General features: G+C 51.5%; 1 protein-coding gene across 1 annotated transcript in view; it reads left to right on the top strand.

Annotated features, from left to right (window-relative positions):
• MAP2K6 (mitogen-activated protein kinase kinase 6) overlaps positions 1 to 19291 on the top strand; it is a 102750-nt gene extending 83459 nt beyond the window's left edge. Inside the window, exons 10-12 of the mRNA XM_006129156.5 lie at positions 4070 to 4209; positions 11513 to 11558; positions 18917 to 19291. Of these exons, the coding sequence (XP_006129218.1) occupies positions 4070 to 4209; positions 11513 to 11558; positions 18917 to 18994 (264 nt within the window). The 3' untranslated portion in view covers positions 18995 to 19291. The remainder of the gene's footprint in view (positions 1 to 4069; positions 4210 to 11512; positions 11559 to 18916) is intronic.
• Positions 19292 to 19726: the final 435 nt, after the last annotated feature.

The following is a 19726-nucleotide window of genomic DNA, read 5'->3' as shown; positions in this document are numbered from 1 at the left end:
GTGTGGCAGTGGCTCCAGATCCTAGGTAGGTACTCACCTGGCCTAAGCTACCACATGCGCCGTTGTGGCCACACTGCTATTTTTATCATGCTCGCTTGATCCAAGCTAGTGCATCTATGTCTGCCTCCAGCTGCAGTGTAGACGTACCTTGTGCCATGGCTTTTCACAAGGCCGGGCTGAATAGCTGGCGGGAGCAGTGTAAACTGGAGGAAATCCACTGAACTAGTAGTATCCTCTAAGTATCCTAGTAGTATCCTGTAAGTTTGAGGGGTCACCGTGTTAGTCTATCATTGTAAAACAACGAGTCGTCCTGTGTCAGTCTCTAGGGGTGTGTCTAGACTACATGCCTCCTTCGACGGAGGCATGTAGATTAGCGAGATCGGAAGAGGGAAATGAAGCCGCGATTAAAATAATCGCGGCTTCATTTAAATTTAAATGGCTGCCCCGATCTGCCGATCAGCTGTTTGTCGGCAGATCGGGGGAGTCTGGACGCGATGCCCCGACAAAGAAGCCTTTCTTCATCGACACAGGTAAACCTGGTTTCACGAGGCTTACCTGTGTCGATGAAGAAAGGCTTCTTTGTCGGGGCATCGCGTCCAGACTCCCCCGATCTGCCGACAAACAGCTGATCGGCAGATCGGGGCAGCCATTTAAATTTAAATGAAGCCGCGATTATTTTAATCGCGGCTTCATTTCCCTCTTCCGATGTGGCTAATCTACATGCCTCCGTCGAAGGAGGCATGTAGTCTAGACACACCCTCGGTTGCCAAATGCATTAGATCCTGAACTTTTGTGGGTAAAACCCACTTCCTCAGATGAGTTGGAGTGGAGATTCCAGAATTAGGGATCTGTAAAACAGCAAAAGCAGTGACCTGTCCATTGTAGGGCCAGTACTAATGAAGCTAAGTCAGGGCGTGACAGGTGCTGTTCTATATACTAAGGATGTTAGGAAGTGTGTCATTTGGTAATCGTGTAGTGACGACGTTTTTTGTCAGTTACACAATTAATCGATAAGCGGCTGTGCATTTAAAGGAGCTTGTGAGCCGGTGAAACAGGCGCCCTGGCTCAGTCCCAGCTTGTGCTGGGTCTGGCAGCTGCCCCCGCTGCGGCTCATTTAAAGGATTCAGAGCCACAGTGGAAGGAGTGTGTGTGTGTGTGTGGAGGGGGGGGGGGGTTGCGTGTAGCCAATAGGGTTAACCAATAAGCATCCGTTTATTGGTTAATTCCGTGTTTCTCAAACTGTGGGTCCCCCAGGGGGTCATGAGCAACTTAGAGGGGGGTCGCAGTATCACAAAGTTTGAGAACCCCTGGGTTAATTGTTTAATTGACTACACTGTTACATCCCTAATATATACCCCGACCGTAAGTTCTGTAATTTCCACTCCGGCTCATCTGATGAAGCAGGTTGTACCCGTGAAAGCTCTTGCCCTAATATATTTGCTAGTTTCTAAGGTGCCGCAGGACTGCTTGTAGTTTTTACTAGTGGGATAATACGATGCGGGCTCTGCCCATTGGGCAATGAGCGTAGGATGTGACCCTAGGCTGCCAACTACAGGTTACCTGCCTGAGGGGGGATGGCAGCCCTGTCCTTGTGTGCGCAGGGCATGCACAGCCTAGTTCTTGTATTGGCACCACACTCCCCTGGGAAGCCATCGCCCTGCCTGGCTGCACACAGACCGGCCGAACTGGCTTCCCCTGACACACGGAACGTCCCGGGTCTCTCCTGGCTGATGCCTTAAAGTCACAACAGAGCTCACGTAAAATGCCCAGGGGCGCCACTGGACTGCTTCAACCAGGAAAGCAAATCGAGTGTCACTTCAGCTGGCCAGCTGATGGCAGTACAAGCCAGCACTAGCACAGGGCCCGAGATGCTGAGCGTGCAGCATCCACCCTCCCTCGGAGCATCTGCGGTTTTGAGCTCTTTTTTGGGGGGGGTTTAAAGATCCAAATCAACTCGGGGGCTGTCAGTGAGCAACATCGCTCTGTTAACTCCGAGTTGATGGGTCTGCTCCAGGAAAACTGGAGTTAAAGGGACCCTGACGGCTTAAAAATCATTCTTTGACCCTTTGGTAAGAAGTTAACCCCTGAGAGTCGGGTAATGGAGAGAGAAGAGTGGGGAAAGGTGTTCTCAGATTTGTTATCTTTGTGCATTTAACTCACTGGGGGACTTACCCAGAGTTGCCCAGGTCTTTCAAGGGCAGGGGGCTGGCAGTGTGGGGGATGCAGGAGTCGGGGCATGGCTTTAGGAATCTGAGGGGGCAGGGCAGGATACTGAGGGCGTGGGGGGTGAGAGAGTGAGGGTTGAGGGATGAGGAGGGGCTCAGAGCAAGCGGTGTGGGGTGCAAGAGTCAGGGCAGGGAGTTGGGGTGGCCGCTGGTTTCTCACTGGGGGGGTGGCTCAGGATAGCGGGGACAACACATCCCTGCTATTGGCTTGCCCCTGGGGTCCAGCAGGACCTCCCCCCTTCCCACCACTCCTGGGGCAGGGAGGGGGTTGGCAGGGGCTCTCTCTCTTCCCCCTGCACTCCCTAGGGTGGGGGGGGGCAGGGACTGTCCCCCAGGCAAGGGGACCCCACTTACCTTTTCTGTGGGCAGGCAAGATGGCAGAACACCAGCCCTGCTGGCCAGTCCCTTGGTGGTCCGGCTGCCCCCAGTGGACACGCTGCACGATAGCTCTGCCCTTCGGACTTGTTGCCCCCACTGTTGTATTGCGTCCCTCCAAACAGCAGCCCCTCCCTTTGCATGGTATGGAAAACTGTCCCCTTCCTGGGGTTTCTGGTTGTCCTGGCACAACCAAACCCTGAGCTTGCTCTAAGCTGGAGAAGAGAAAGCTGCATAGCAAATTTGGTGACCCTCGCCCTTATGGTTTAGGAGGAGTTCTTAAACGGACTCACAGACAGACACACGGACAGACAGATGCACTCTAAAATACAGAGAGATTTGCTGTCTAGCCAGTTTCCCCTGTTACTCAAGTGTGTCTTTTGCACAGAACATTGCATGTGAAAAGAAAATTTAGAAAATTGTGATTGTACTCGGATTGTAACATGGTTTGTGGCATGGAACCGAACTTCATGGCACACCGAGGGCTTCCAGGCCGTGGCTGCTGGGGCCTCGAGGTGCCATCCGAATACAAACAATAGTAAAGCTACAAGCTGACAGAACAGATGCAGGACAGACATTACATGTCACAATCCACCGCTCCCTTCTCGCAGGTGGTGATGATACACCTGCTTTGCCCTGTTGGACATGACAGCATAGGGCAGCGATGGGCAACCGAGGCTACTGAGGGGGCCGCATGAGTGGGCCCCCCCCTTCATCTCAGTGAGCTGCAAGATGATGCAACAAAGACAGCCTCCTGGGATAGGGCAGTTTTGCTCACTGTGCCAACGGAGCTAGAATTTGCAGGGGGTGCCAACGGACCCGTAGCAGCGCTGGGATTGGCTGCAGAGGCAGCACCCGGCTCTCACCGTCAGTGTTGTGTGCAATCCGCACCCACCTTGCTTCACGGGCCTTTGCTTTGCGTCTGTGTCACGTTAGTAATATCGGTAGGAAAAAAATCTACGCAGAAGGAAAGCAGCGGCGTCTGGCAACCCTGCGCGTGTGGAATCACAAATAAAATGTCTCACAGGATGTACAGAGAGCCCTCATGGGCCACAGATTGCTGATCAGAGACACAGAAAGTTGGGCAGCCCTAGCTGGTCTTTTCCTTTTGACTGGAAATGGGTGACAGGGGAGGGATCATGTGAGGATCTCCTGTTGTGTTCCCTCCCTCTGGGGCATCTGGCATTGGCCACTGTCGGCAGACAGGACCCTGGGCTAGATGGACCGTTGGTCTGACTCGGTCTGGCCGTTCTTACGTCCCGAGAGGCAGTGCTGAGGGAGAAACTGCGCCCTGAGTTCATACAGGGTAGGCGGTGAAGGGTGCATTGGATATCAACCCCGCCCTAGGCCGCCTTCACTGCTGCAGGTGTCCCTCGAGGTCTTTGTGGGGCTTTCAAGCCAAAAGGCTGTGGGGGTAGTGGGATGGCTTCCCGGCTGACTCGCTGACCCGTGCCCCTCTCTCCCCTCAGATCGAGCTGGCGATCCTGCGGTTTCCCTATGACTCCTGGGGGACGCCGTTCCAGCAGCTCAAACAGGTGGTGGAGGAGCCGTCGCCGCAGCTTCCGGCAGACAAGTTCTCCGCGGAGTTTGTTGATTTTACCTCACAGTGGTAAGCGGGTCTTTAGAGTCCTAGAATCCCAGGGCTGGAAGAGACCTCGGGAGGCCAGCGAGTCCAGCCCCCCGCCCAAAGCAGGACCAACCCCAACTCAGTCATCCCAGCCAGGGCTTTGTCAAGCCAGGATTTAAACCCCTCTAGAGATGGAGATTCCACCAACTCCCTAGGGAACCCATCCCAGCGCTTCCCCACCCTCCTCAGGAAATGGTTTTTCCTCATATCCAACCTAGACCTCCCCCGCTGCAATTTGAGACCTTTCTGCCTCGTTCTGTCATCTGCCACCATGGAGGGGTGAGGAGGGGCTCAGAGCAAGGTGTGAGGGGTGCAAGCGTCAGGGCAGGGAGTGGGGGTGGCAAGATGCTGGAACACCAGCCCTGCTCGCCAGTCCTTTGGTGGTCCGGCTGTCCCCAGTGGACATGCTGCACGATAGCTCTGCCCTTCGGACTTGTCCCCACTGTCGCATTGCATCCCTCCAAATAGCAACCCCTCCCTTTGCATGTTATGGAAAAGTGTCCCCTTCCTGGGCCTTCTGGTTGTCCTGGCACAACCAAACCCTGAGCTTGCTCTAAGCTGGAGAAGAGGAAGCTGCATAGCAAATTTGGTGACCCTGGCTCTTACGGTTTAGGAGTTCTTAAGCAAATGGACTCACAGACCAACACATGGACAGACAGATGCACTCTAAAATAGATAGATTTGCTCCTCACCCCTCAACCATCACCCTCTCCCCCCCCCATGCCCTCAGTATCCTGTCATCTGTTGCCACGGAGAGCCGCCTCTCTCCATCCTCTGTGGAACCCCCTTCAGGTAGTTGAGCTTGGGTTGTGGAAACACAGGTGCCCCGCCCCCCCTCGCCCCCTTCCCTTCTGAGAAGCTCTGCCCAGAATCGGTAGCTCTGACATGTTTTCTTTGCATTCGGTAAAGAGCAAGAGGCTTTCATGCTGGCTCTGTCACCTAGAACAAAATAAAACTGTCGCCTCCTGCCCCACATGCCTGGTGCCTGGAACTAGAATTCCTTTGTCTCTGGTCAGGAGCGTAGAATGGGTCCTTGGGGAATATTGGGCTGTTACAGCCCATCTTAAGCTCATTCCGTGGATATAAATTCCCCTCACAATGGGCGTGATGGCTCCCATGTTGGCCCACATGGGGGACTGAACCGAGCACTTCTAGCATGAGCCTTTCGAGAGGAAGCTAAAAAGCCAGGCTCTCTAGCTGGGGCGGTAAAACACGTATACTCTGTGAATCAGGACTATAACACACAGTGCCCAGTGGCACTCTGACATCTTACGTGTAAAGGAGAAGCATGAGAAAAAACGACGACGCATCCATTCACTAAGGTCTGTTTTTAAAGGGCTAAGAAGCCTGGGTCCCCAAACTGGAACCACTCCAGAGCAGTGGTGCTGACTTGGGGGATGTTTCCCCCTGAGGAGATGGAGGAAGAGGATTTTGCAAGCCCTTTGCATTCGTCGCTGATGGACTACACCGCCCTGGTGACTCCTGTCACGGCTGCCGGCGTGGAGCCGTGACCCAGGCCCTGGAGTTGGCTCCGCTCTTTCCACAACTGGTGGTTCCCCTTAGGAGAAGATTCAGAAATGCACGTACCCCGGGCCGTGCACAGCCGCAGCCTGCACCGCTTTCCTGTGCACGGACACGGGAGCCGGAGTGAACCTTCCGTAAGGAATCCAGGGCGAAATGTGTTTGGGCCTGAGAAGGGCTGTTTCCTGCGGCTTTCAGGAAATGTACGGCCGACCATGCACGACCTTTTGCCCCCTCCCCCGTGCCACTGAAAGTCCTTGCTGAGGACAGTGGAAGTTGAGAGTTTACTGAGAGATCGGTCCCATCCTCCTTTCGGCCAGATGCTGCTGTGCTTTAGCACCGGGCCTCTGCATTGATTTCAGTGAGAGGGTAGGGAAGGAGAATTTGGTGCTGAAATGGGAGGTGATCCTGGAGAGAGGGGAAGGATCTGTGTTACAGGCTGGGGCTGCCTCGCACGGTCAGCAGGTTCAGAGGGCTGCATAGAAAGAAGGGATCCTCCTGCCCCCTGAAATAGACGGTATTTGCTCTTTGTCTTGGTGCAGTGTCTAGTCGCCTCTGGCAACAGTCCCATAGTTTTTGCTTGCTCCTCCCTGGAAACTACTCCGGAGGGGCTCCCCCCCTTTCTTTTTTCCAGGCACTGCAATGCCACACACCGTTTGCCAAGTTGGCAGGTGGATGGCTGCCTGCATGGTCGCCAGGGAAGTGCTACAGGCTGAAAAAGGCAGAAATGTGAGACTGTTCCTGATCTCCTGGTGTCAGGGCTCAGAGCCCTGCCAGTGTTCCCAGAAAGGGTTTATCAAGCCAGCCTGGTGGACCTTAAGAAACAGCCCTTTGGATTCTGCTTTGGGGCCTCCTTTAAACCGGCCGGTTCCCTGGAATGTTATTTCCTCCTCTTGCTTTGCAGAATCCATCCTGTTCTCCCCACCTCTGCCCTACACACACGCAGAGCAGGACGGATCCCAACCAGTAGGGGGCAGCAGGGAGGCCGACAGGTCAAAATCGGCAGCTGCCCTGGGGCCTGGCAATTTTAAAGGGCCCAGGCCTCCTGGCCACCACTACTGCTACCATGGCAACAGCAGCAGCCGCAGCCGCAGCCTCGAACACTGGAATCCTGCGGTGTGGTCCAGGCGGTGCTGAAGGCTGGGTGGGAGAGCTAGCCACGCCCCTTTCACCAGAGGCCACGCCCCTTCCTGGAGCTCCACAGCCAGTGCCCCACCGCCTTGCCCTGGGCGTGCCGAAGTCTTTCGCCAGCCCCGGGGGATGGCAGTGACCCCTCCCCTTCTTTTGGAAGCTTTACACTGAAATCTTATTGTCGAAACCAATTTCCTTTCCTCCGTCTTGCATGCTGGGAACTGTGTTATTGTAGGGTTGTTTGTGTGAGCCAGGCAGTCCGTTGTTTTCCAGAGTACATGGAGATATTTACTTTTTGCAAGGCCCGTTTCCTGTTGCAGGTCACGTGGACTCCACCAGCAGGTTTTAGAACTGGAAAGCCAGGCTGTTGGCCATGGTTCTAATGAGGGGTGTAAAACCCCTTTTCATTGGTTAACGGGTTAAATGTTAGGTTGAACCGATTAACCAATTAAACGGGGGTGTTGAGGGAGGGGGCTAGAGTGGCCCCTGCCAGTGACACTCCCTGGCGGAAGCAGCTCCTGCGTGTGGCATGCCCGGGCTTGCCACAGACAGGGGTTACTGTTTGTGGCGGCCCTGCGGTGGGTGCAGTGGTATAGCAAGGAGCGGGCAAGGGGGGCAGTTGCCTCCAGGCTCCCCTCCGCTCCCCTGTCATCCCTCGACTGCCCGCCGCCACTGGTTGGAGCCATCTCGTCCCTGCCTCTCTGCCCCCAGCCCGACCCTCCTCCATCTCTGCCAGTGGGTTAGTGTGTGCGGGGGCCCGGCCCCAAACTGGAGGGGGCGGGGGAAGATGAGGTACAAGCTTTCCTTCCCCCTCCCAGGATCAGGCTTAGCCATGTGCCAGGTTCGGGGCCTTGCCACACGGCGGTAAGGAAGGGTGCATAACACTCTCGCTATGCCTCTGGGTGGGTGGGGAGTTGCTTCAACCCCACCAGTTAACCAGAACTGGTAAGCATCACTCATTACAACTGATGTTAACTGGTTAACCTTTCACGTCCCTAGTTATAATGATAATAACTCAAGCGAACGTGTGCATCTCAGATGGCCCATGTTAACCCACTTGAACTCAGTGGGACCCGCTGGTTCTCAGCCTCTCTGAAAATAAGGCCCGTCGTGTGTTTGGGCCAACTTCAACATCACGGAACTCAATGGAAGCAGATTTGGACCCTTACTTTCTGGCCAGGATCATCCCTGGGGTGTTGGGGCACTGACCTGAAAAAAGGAATGTACCAAGGGTTAAGGAACGGAAAAGAGGATTTAGTAAAACCAGAGGTTCCGTATCGCTGTGACTTCTACGGCCAGTGATGATCCCCAGGGGGGTTGAAAGGCTTATTACAGGTTCACATTAAAACCCTTCAGTACTAACCTGCCCCTGTCTGCCATGAGGTTGGTCAGTAATCCAGACACAAGTCTTTCCCACGAGGTCTCCGTTAACAAGAGCACAGACCAAATCCTGGATGAGAATACAACCAAGCGTTGAAGTTCACCTGTGTATCTCAGCTTGAGTCATGTCTAAGCCTGAAGGATATGATGCATCTCTTCCTAGCTGCCGGGCATAGTGAGCAGTTTCGACAGGCACCAGAGCAGTGCACGAAGATTACGGTAAACATGAGCTAACCGTGTGTAGCCAGAGACAGGAAATACCTACTCAGTGTGCGTCCATCGCTTCCCTTGGGCCTGGCAAGTCCCAGAGTGAAGTGGTTTACGCTTGCTGAGGAACACACTTTTTGTTTTGCTCGGCGTGACACCTTTCCCCATAGATGTGTCAGGATCTTTGAAAATCTCTCCGAGCGTCTTCCCATAAATACACCGTCAGGAAGTGAGTCGAGATGATGTCCTGCCTTTAGAAGCTATTTTCTGCTGGAGGGGAAACAAAAATAACCTCCATGCCACCGCTCGCAGGAGCCATCTGTTGTAGTGCAGGAGATGAAAGGAAGTTCCGTGGGACTGTCCCCGTGCCACAACCGAAAAAGGGAAGAGCTGAAGAAGTAGCCGTGCCTTCCTTTCCAAGCCGTTCAGTTCTTCCCCGCTGCTGGAGCTCTGAGGAGCTGCTAACCAGGGCTGCAAACGGGTAACTGGTTCCTCGGTGAGCATCTTCCTTATGGGGTTAACTGGCTCCTGGCCCAACTGGAGCAGTTCCTTGGGGGGACGGGGGCCCTCCTCCAACCTAGCTGGGCCCATTGTGCCATGGGCTAGGGGTTGCTCCAGCCTGGCGGGGCTGAAGCAGTCCCACGGTGCGGTGTGGAGCCAGGCCAGAGCAGCCCCCCTCCCCCTGCAGTGTGTTGTGCAGGGCTCGGCCTGGTTGGGCCGGAGCAGCCCTCCACCGACGACACAGGATGGCAGGTCCTGCCCAGCCCGCCTGGAGCAGCCCTCTGCCTACACCAGGGGTAGGGGGCTGCTCTCGCGGCCCCCTACCTGCTGTGCAACGCAGTGGGCTGGTTAACTAGTTAAACGTATTGTTTAACCGGTTAACGTTTTAACCGGGATTTTACATCCCTTTTGCTAACTTGTGCAGCCCCTGATTTTCCACTGAACGTCCAGAGGGCTCCTTTCGGGCTCACCACACGTACAGTTCGTTGGCTAGGGCTGTAGCTGCAGGAGTCCGAGAGCTCCTGGGTTCCTTTTCTGCCCCTGACTTAGTTTGTTTTGGGCACATCCCTTCACCGCTCCATGCTGGTGCCTACTTATCTCTCTGGGTTGTGCGAGGGCTAGTGGGCCTGCTGCCATGAGCTCATATGGACAGTGCTGTAGAAGGCCTAAAATGACCTTACGACCATGCGACCTTACTCTCCTGTCCTGATTCAGGACAGAAACAGTCAGTGCAGGGATCTTGGCTTGGTTTTGCAGCTGTTGGCCCTGGCTTTATTCGCTGGCCCTTAGGCCACAAATGAGCCATGCAGCTTGCCACCTGCCTGCCGGTATGCGTCGGCCAGCAGAGTTGGTAGCTGGCTCGAGGGGGTTATGGAATGCCCCAAAGAGCGGGAATTTCCCCTGCCGCCATGCAGTCCTTCCCCCTGGAGCTGAGCTGCTGCTGGCTGAGGGACTGAGAAACCAAGACTCAGAACCGTAGCGGCTGCAGGAGCGGGCAGGCCACAGAGCCGTTGTTTGGTCACGCACCGAGTGTGCTGAGCTTGCAAGTTCTCAGGCCTCCGGGGCTGGCCACCTGGGGTCTGAACCTGGGCAGACCGAGCCGTCATTCAAAGAGGAACGTGGCAGCAGACGGAAGTGCTCATAAAAGTTCTAAGATGGGGACCGCGCAGTGGAGCGAATATCTGTCGGGTGAAATGTGATCGGCAGGAGGCACAGGCTGCTGGCTTCCTCCCGGGACGTCAGTGGAGGCTGCATGCACAGACTGTGAGCAGGACACGGTCCGACTCCAGCACCCGTGGGAAAAAATATCCTCCTCTCCCCCCTTGTGCTCCTCCTGCCTGCCAGTGGCCCTGCTGCTCAACTCCTTCTCCCCTCGGTGCCTCCCTCCCGGCAGTGTGCACGAGGCTGTGGGAGGAAGATTGGGGAGGGCGTGTGCTCAGGGAGGAGTGGAAGAGGCAGGGCGGGGATGGGGACTTGGAGGAAGGGGTCAGGTGAGGATGGGGGCAGGTGTGGAGGGGCTAGGGATGTTAAATTTAGTTTAATTGACTAATCAATTAGTCGATAAGTGGGGGATCCGCAGCGGGGTTAGCTCCTGAGGCCGGGAGCTAACCCCGCTGTGGCTCTGCCTTTTCAATGTATCTTAATACATTTAAAAGGCTGAAGTGCAGCGGTGGGAGAGGGGGGACCCAGCATGAGCTGCCGGCTCTTAATGCATTTAAAAAGCAGAGGTGCAGTGTCTGGGACTGGGTGTGGGCCGGGAATCAGCTGATTCCCGACTTGCACCTGGTCCCTGCTACCTCCCTGCCTCCTCTGCCCCCTGCAGAGACGGTGCTAGGGGGAACCAGCCTTTAAGCCGGCTCCCCCCAGCACCGGCTCCTGCTCTCCCTTTCCCCCTCCCCCACCTCTGATAGTCTTCCCCCTGCCTTGCTGCCTCTATCTGATAAGCTTTTGCTCATCGGATAGTCGACTAGTCGCTTCCATCCCTAGGAGGGTGGAGGGAGTTGAGCACCCACCCCCAAGCCCAGAGGAATATGGCGCCTGTAGCACGGTTCTAATTTTGTTTTTTCTGCTAGACCTGGAGTTTTGAATAAATCTGGCCTTGCAAAGTAAGACCATAAATGGGGCACACAAGATGGCTGGGGAGGTCTGATCCAAAGCCCCTTTTTAGTGACCAGAAAGACGCTGGTTGTCTTCCATGAGCTGTAAGTCCAGATGAGACTGAATTTAGTTCCCGATGAGACTGAATGAATCAGAGGAAGGAGTAAATGCCTCAGAGATGTGCCGTGGAACATGATGCTTCCGGAAATGGGGTCAGCGGTTCAGAGCTCTGTAAAAGCCAGAGTCCCAGTGAAACAAAACAAGCTAACACAGCTAGTGTGTGCACACGCCAGTCACTGGAGGGTCCTGATACCAGCGAGTGAGGGGTCTAAAATTTGGAGGCAGGATTGAAATCTTCGGGTATTTGAGTGGTGTAGTTGTATGGCCTTGCTCAAGTTACATCCGAGAAATAATTCTCTTTTTTTTTTTTTTCTTTTATTTCGTAAAGCTTGAAGAAGAATTCCAAAGAACGGCCAACATACACAGAGCTTATGGTGAGTGTGGCTAGGCTAAAGGTGCATGATAGCCAGTGTTTAAAGCTTAGATTTTTCAAAAGTGACTTGTGGTTATGGGAACCCAACTTTGGGGAAACCCACAATTTTTAAGGCACCTGATTGTCAGAGCAGATGCTTGGGATCCGGGCCTTTCCACATGAGCACCCAAAACTTGATGCACCCCCAGGTCACTGGTTGTGCTAGAAAATCTAGGCCTAAGTACCAAATTATTACTCAAGTGCCAGCTCAAAGGGAAATGCACTGGTGAAACTAAAAGCAGTATATTTCCCTAACGTGTAATGGACAAGGATTTTATGGGGAGCACTGCTAGGAGAGGTTTGCAAGCCCACTAGAATCTGCAGGATAGCTTTCTACCCCCATCCCGAGTAGCTTTCTTACTGTTCCACAAGGGCAGCCGGAGCAGAACGTGTAACCGAGATTCATTGCCATGGCAACGGAGAGAGGAGGCGTTTGAACGGAATGATTTCCAGATGTTATTGGCAGGGATCAGCATGTGACCAAAACAATAATTCACTTACTGAATTTCTTCTGCTGCTTGGAATATATTTGCTTTGGGCACGGCTGGGGGGAAGCAAATTCTCAAAGAGATTAATGATGGGAGGGCATGCGAGGTAATTAGTGCACAGTGCGGAAAGGGCGTCAGAGGTCAGGGGTGCTTAACTGCAGAGGAACTCCCATTAATTGAGACACGGCTGTGCACACGGCTTGAGCTGGAGGTATCAATTTGTGCAAGCACAGGCGTTACAGCGAGGTGGCCTGTACCTCCGGACTGCAGTTTAGTCAGAAGCTCTCTCCTGATCTTCTGGAGCTACTTCCGCTCCTATTTCTGGTGAGACTCTGGAATGGCTAAGTCTTGGTGAAAACGCACGAGAGAAACACAGGAGCCGAATACCTGCTTGTGAAGTTAACCTCTCCCTCTCCTAGACAGGCCCCTCGGTTTCTGTTTTAGCCAAGCACGTCCCACTCCCTTGCCATTTCCAGCACCAATTTCATTTGCTGAGACCTGGGAAAAGAAGTTATCCAGAAATCCTCATTCATCGCTTCCTCCTGGCTCCCTTTGCAGGTCATTGCAAGACCTGTTGTCTGAGAGCTCTGAGTTCCTCCCCCTCTATAGGTGCTAGCTGCACTGGAAAGTTGTATGCTTTTTTAAAAATGAATTGTATGCCGGGAGTAATTCCTGTGGCATTTTTGCTGGGGCCTGTAATGTGATTAGACTATATATAGCTCCCCTTTACACGGCAGCTTTGCCTCAACACTGACTTTCAGACAAAGGGAGGACCAAGTATTTTTATTTTTTTATGATTGAATAGAGAGCGCAAATCTCATGCCTTTGCCAAATGGCCTTTTATCCCGAGCAGACTTGTCTGTTGCAGCATAATATCCATTGGCAGCGGCTCATGTCTATTGAATTAGGCTCTTGGATCACCTTTCCAACATATCTCAACACTGTGGTATTTTACGGCAGACGTTAATGTTGTGAGGTCCTGTGGTTTTGGGGGTGTTTTTTTTATTTCTCCTGTTCTCTCATGGCATTGCAAGTTGCGGTCCTGGAATGGAGTTGCCTTTTTAGAACAAGACTTCTCCTTGCTTTCCTGTGGAATTGAGGTTTTGCATGGAAAATGTGACTCTGTTCTCCCACTTGAGCAGTGGCTGAACGGATACCCATGCTCTGTGCTTCATTCTGTGTAAAAACCTGCTTCCCCAGGTGAAATGGGGCATGAAACAATGAAAGGAACCCCCCTCCCATGGCTGGTCCATTCGCTGGGTGCACTGTTTTCTTCCAGCCGCTGCCTGAGGTGGAAATCCTGCAGGGATCAGCACGTGGCCAGAATAAAAATAGGAATTGGTGTGATGATCCTATTGTGGGGCGCCTGTGAAAAGTGAATAGTCACTTGAATGAAATTGTACTATAATGTGAACCGGGACCGCGGCAAGATCATAGAATCCTAGGGTGGGAAGGGACCTCAGGAGTTGAGTCCAACCCCCTGCTCAAAGCAGGACCAATCTCAACTAAATCATCCCAGCCAGGGCTTTGTCAATCTGGGACTTAAAAGCCTCCAGGGATGGAGATTCCACCCCCTCCTTAGGGAATCCATCCCAGTGCTTCACCACCCTCCCAGGGAAAGAGTTTTTCTTAAGACATTCTAAAGATATTTTGGCCTCGGAAAGGGTTCAGAAAAGGGCAACTAAAATGATTAGGGGTTTGGAACGGGTCCCATATGAGGAGAGGTTAAAGCGACTGGGACTTTTCAGATTAGAAAAGAGGAGACTGAGGGGGGATATGATAGAGGTCTATAAAATCATGAGTGGTGTGGAGAGGGCCGATAAAGAAAAGTTATTTATTAGTTCCCTAAATAGAAGAACTAGAGGACACCAAACAAAATTAATGGGGAGCAGGTTTAAAACTAATAAAAGAAAGTTCTTCTTCACACAGCGTGTAGTCAACCTGTGGAACTCCTTGCCAGAGGAGGCTGTGAAGGCTAGGACTATAACAAAGTTTAAAGAGAAGCTAGATAATTTCATGGAGGTTAGGTCCATAAAAGGCTATTAGCCAGGGGATAAAATGGTGTCCTTGGCCTCTGTTTGTCAGAGACTGGAGAGGGATGGCAGGAGACAAATCGCTTGATCATTGTCTTTGGTCCACCCTCTCCAGGGCACCTGGTGTTGGCCACTGTCGGCAGACAGGATACTGGGCTAGATGGAACTTTGGTCTGACCCAGTATGGCCGTTCTTATGTTCTAATATCCAACCTAGACCTCCCCCACTGCAACCTGAGGCCATTGCTCTTCATTCTGCCATCCGTCACCGCAGAGAACAGCCTCTCTCCATCCTCTCTGGAACCCCGTGGCGACCCAGGGGACCTATCTCTGATAGCAGAAATGATCTTGGTGCTCTGATCTCCTGTCTTATGCCCGCTCGAGCCTTGTTCTCTTCCCCCTCCTTGCAGATGTGTCTCTGAACCTTTTGTGTGTGTCCGCTATGCTTGGTGCGGTCTTTTTCCAGGACATCACTCTCCTTATTCAAAATCCACCTTGTGACATCTCTGTTTTTCCCTCCTCCAATCACCCTCTCCTGTTTCCCGCTTGGTCAACACAATAGACTAAAAATAATCTTGATCTGCATTAATTAAAAAAAAAACCTTATAATGCAGGCGCCAAGCCGAAACAGTTACAGCTCTCACGACATCCTCATGTGCATTGTCCATCCACTGTCTGATTTGGGTTGGTGGGGGGACTCCTTTGTCTTCTATCTGTCAGTAAAGTCAGTAACAACTAGAGTAGCCGGCGGGCTCTTGGATCTGGGTGGAGATGCATCGGGAGGTTGATACTTGGGAACTGAACAGTTTTGGGTTGAGGGATGTCAGCTGAGCAGCAAGAAAGCCTTGAACTGGAGTATGGATGTTGCTGGGTTGAGCATTAAGTGCATCGGCAGAGCCGGGCAGCGGACTGGGGCTACAGTGGAGGTTGCTGGTCGTGATAGAGGGTCTTTGGCGGAGCTGCGTACTCTTTGGTCATTGTCATGGAGTCCGGCTGTGATGCGAGCTCTTCGTCCCTCCCTTTAATGAGCAGCGTGCTGGTGTTTTAAAGAAAGTCAAGTGCCTTTTCCTCTTCAAGAGACGAGCTGGACGTTTTGACACATCTGCTGTTTCCCCTGTGGCTTGGCAGGGCATTTCTGCAGCATGCACAGAAAAACAGATGAGCAAAACCCCACCCATGCTGAATCTTGAGAGAGCGTGGGGAGGGACTTCGCCACCCAACAATCTCGTGCACCAGAAGCTAAAGGAAGGAGGGGGGACTCCTGGGCCAGGAAGGGTCAATGCTGCTCATTTGGGTTAAATTGGTCCCACATTGAGTAGTCCTGTGGCACCTTAGACACTAACAAAAATACACAGTATCATGAGCTTTTGTGGGGAAAACCCACTTCCTCAGATGAGCTGGAGAGGAATGACAAACCCAGAATTTTATAATGGAAAAAGAAGGGGGAAAAGGTACCTGTCAATCATAGGACTGGTGCTAATGAGGCTAATTAAGTGGGCTGGAAGTGTCCCCTACTTAGCATTTAATGTAAAAATAAGGTGTTAAATACAGGAAAGGCTGGGTTAAATGCAGACTGCGACATCCAGTGAATGTCTTTGTGCAAGTCCAGGGAAAAAAGTCGCATTTTGCAGATGAATGTTAATCTCTCTGTCTCATAGACTCATAGACTTTAAGGTCAGAAGGGACCATTATGATCATCTAGTCTGACCCCCTGCACAGTGCAGGCCACAGAATCTCAACCACCCCTCTTAGAATAATCCTCTCACCTACGTCTCAGATATTGAAGCCTCCAAATACTTTGAAGGCCCCAACATGTAGAGAGTCCTTCAGCTGTGATCTGTGCCCAATGCTACAGAGGAAGGCGAAAAACCTCCAGGGCCTCTGCCAATCTACCCTGGAGGAAAATTCCTTCCTGACCCCAAATATGGCGATCAGCTAAACCCTGAGCATGTGGGTAAGACTCACCAGCCAGACACCCTGTCTCTGTCTCTGTCTCTGTCTCTGTCTCTCTGTCTCTCTGTAATTGGCTAGTGAGATTCCTTTGTAGAAGAATGGCTACTTTTAAATCCATGATTGAGTGCTCAACCGGCATTGGTAGTGAGAGGTTTTGAAGGATTTTGACAAGAGTCTTCAAGTGTCAGATTAATTCAGCCTTGTGGGTAGAGGGGAGGGGGAAGTTTCTTGGCATGGAATTAACTGTTAAGATTGCAGGAGGTGTGTGGATGAGTCGTTTGCACAGAGTGACTATGCAGCCTGCGTGTGATTTTTTGCATTACTACCAGGGCGCAGAGCGGGGGTCTTTGAGTTTCCACGGGAAAGGAGAAATGAGCTGAAACGTAGATTTTTTTTTCCCCCAGCCTCAGGCCCAGTCGCTCAGCTAAGTCCTGGGGCCAGGTTTCCTTCCCTCAAATGAATGCAGTGATTGCCACGCCCTGCTGTGCGTGTGTAGGGGGACTGACGGGGGTCTATGAAGTGGGTGAATTTGCAGATTGCGGTTCTGTAGAATGCAAATTGGGTGGAGGGCTTCTAACTGCACGCACCAGCAAGAAGAACTCACCAGAAACTTGTTAACACGTGCCAGTCCCTGGAAGGCCCTCGAGCACTGGGAATCGGGGGCACTTGCTCTGAAGCTGGTTGAAGTGAGTAAACGAGCAAAGACGACTTGTGAAAAATTCCCAGCCTCCCAAAATAGAATGTGCTCATTTATTTTGAGGAGGTGGAAACGGGGGAGTGTTCTAATCCAGCACAATGTCCAGGAAAACCCTCTGAAAGGCATGAAGGCGGCGTCCGAGATTGTATTGCTCCTTTCAGTAGCAAATCCAATCCGTTGCACTTGGGACCGGATTTATGTCATCCCGCGGTGCCCCTGTGTTTGGATGGGTGCACAAAAATGTCCCTTTCGGTGCCTTACTAGCCACTTGCACGTGAACTCACCTGGCTTCCCCACGGCAATTTCATGTGCACGCTATAGGCACAAAGAGTGAGACAAGCACCTGGGCGTTGAGCATGTGGATCTCCGCCCTTTAAAAGTCTGTTTCCAACTGGACTGACAGATGTTGGGACGAGACAACAGACGGTGCATTGATAATGATTGTCCTCTGGAGCACCTGGCGTTGGCCACTGTTGCAAGACCAGACCCTGGGCTAGGTAGCAGGATCATTGGTCTGATCAAGTATGGCTGTTTTGATGTTCTCAGTCATAAAGCAACTGGATGTCTATGGGACCCTGGACAGCTGTGTTCTTAGATCTGTGCAGGGTGAACTGGTGGAGTATTGCATGCTGGGACTTCCAGTCTCCCTGGGTCACACCATCTAGATTAAGGTGAAGATTGCCTGCTGGTCTTGGGTCATGCACCCATGTTGACCTGTCTGTACGGGGTCCTTATATGGCTCCTATTACAGTAGCGTCTGAGCACCCCAAATAACCTCTCTGAATTTATCTTCCCAGCTCCCCTCTGAGGTTTGCAGGGTAGTCTGCCATGGTTGTGCAGCATTGTCCAAAGCCTCCGTGATTTCTGGCTTAAAGTGAATTGATCTCACCCACTGAGACGCAGCAGCTCTCAATAGCAAACATTAGATTTCTGGTTTGGGGATTGTTTTGTTTTGTGTTTTGCTTCTTGCACATATTTTTCCATTTACAGAGTCTCCGGCAGCATGCCTTAATATGCTAGTGACGATTAAGTATTTAAACAGATAGCTGTTTATCGTTTTGCAGCCAGCGTGGCTTTCTTTTCTGTGCAGAGCAGTTAAAAATGAAGTAGCCTTCTCCCGCTGTGAATCTTAACAGTTGCTGATGGGAAGGAATAAGACACAGAAGTGAGCAGAGGGAAAAGAATAAACAAAGAAAGTTGGAAGCTTGGTAAATATCCACTTGTAGATGCAACCTGCCGGAGAGGCTTTTTCCTGCAGATAAACATTTACATGTTTGTAGAACCGTATTCATGCTGCTAGTCCCATGTCTGTGAATTTAGAGGGATCATGCTCTTAAAATGCACACCCTTAATGAATGCATGGATATCATCTGAGGACAGGAGTACAAATCAGCTGAGAGATGTCTCAGCATGCTAAAATAAGGGTGTTTCGTTCATCCATCCGTCCGTCCGTTCAGTGATCCCACGCCTTGGCTTTACAATAAATTCCATTCTTTGAAAGAGATGGATTCAAGGCTCAGGGGCCCAGCATTTGTCTGAACTCCCTTGTTTTTCTTTGGGCTCCCAGCATTCTTGTAAACCCGTGTCTCCTATGATCATTTTGTGTGCCATGTTATTTACACATTGTGCAGCTCCTTTTCCTTTGTTGTGGGCTTGTCGGGATGTTCCCATCTCTTCCCACACAAGGGATTCATGTACCCTAATGGCTAATTGGTAAGTCTTTGAGGAACGGTGCTGACAAAGTGTTATTTCCATGTGGGGAGAGTGGAGGATCTGTCCCATTCTTGGGCCAAGAGAAGCTCTGTTTTAGCCCAGCACCCCCATACGGAGTTGAGAGAGCAGTCCATTCCAATACTGCTAATATCTGCCGAGACATAGGGCATTAGACAGTGGAGGATACTAAAGCTAGAGAAAAATCAGGGTCTGTGTCAGTCCAAATATAGAGAAACCTCATTCCATTCATTTACTGTCCAAGGCACCATATCTGCATACTCACTCACTCACTGTTGTGTTGCGAGCAAGGGAAACAAATGTTGTTTGAGTAGGAAGACTTTCCCCCACGCTTTGCCAGGTTGAAATAACGGCGTCTGCTCAGTGGTTTTGGTGTGAATAGTACATTGATCTATGTTCTCTTTTCCTTTCTTTCCCAGCAACACCCTTTCTTCGCCCAGCACGAATCCAAAGAGACAGACGTGGCTTCTTTTGTAAAACTCACCCTTGGAGACTGAGAAATGGACTTGTACGTGATTTGCCCTTCTGTGGACTGGTGGGTTTAGGGGAAGCGGTGTGCGGCGGTGCTTGGTCACAAGAGCACTCGTAGAAAGTGGCCATTTTATTTTAATGTTAAAAACCTCCCGCCTCTCCAATGTTTTTAAGGGGTTCTTTGGTCTCCATAGTGACATAGAATGAACTGGCTAGTGAAGTGAATTTTAATAAGGTCGGCACCCTTCAAACAAACATACATACACAATTATTTTAAACGAGGGTGAATGAAATATTTAATAAATGTCAACATTTCCCCCTCCCACCCCCATGCCCCAATCTTCTCCTCAGCCCCCTTCCTTTGTCTCTCTCGAATTGCTTTTATCATGGTAATAGGTGCTATGGTAGTCATGAAGTTGTATGTAGATTTATATTTTGTCCCCTCCATTATTTTAATATTTATGTTCAGTGCTTGATTGAATAGATTTCTGTTTTATATGAGAATGAGCGTGTGATGATGACGATAATGAGACTACAGCAAGCAATATTTATAGAGCTTTGCTGGGGAAAGGGTTAAAAGGAGGAAAAAAAAAAAAAAAGAAAGAAGCCTGAATGTTGTAGAAAACTATTTAATATGCATAGGTAAAGACTTTAAACAAGGACCTTGGTTCAAATGTCGGGGCTACCTCAGAGAACATGCTAAGGGGGTTAATCGGCTCTCATGTGACACAGCTGAGTTTGCTCCGACGCAGCGTGAA

Source organism: Pelodiscus sinensis, chromosome 20 (assembly GCF_052426305.1).
Source record: "Pelodiscus sinensis isolate ZL-2025 chromosome 20, ASM5242630v1, whole genome shotgun sequence".
Taxonomy (NCBI): domain Eukaryota; kingdom Metazoa; phylum Chordata; order Testudines; family Trionychidae; genus Pelodiscus; species Pelodiscus sinensis.
The sequence above is the reverse complement of the archived record's forward strand: the minus strand, read 5'-3'. Positions and strand labels throughout refer to the sequence as shown.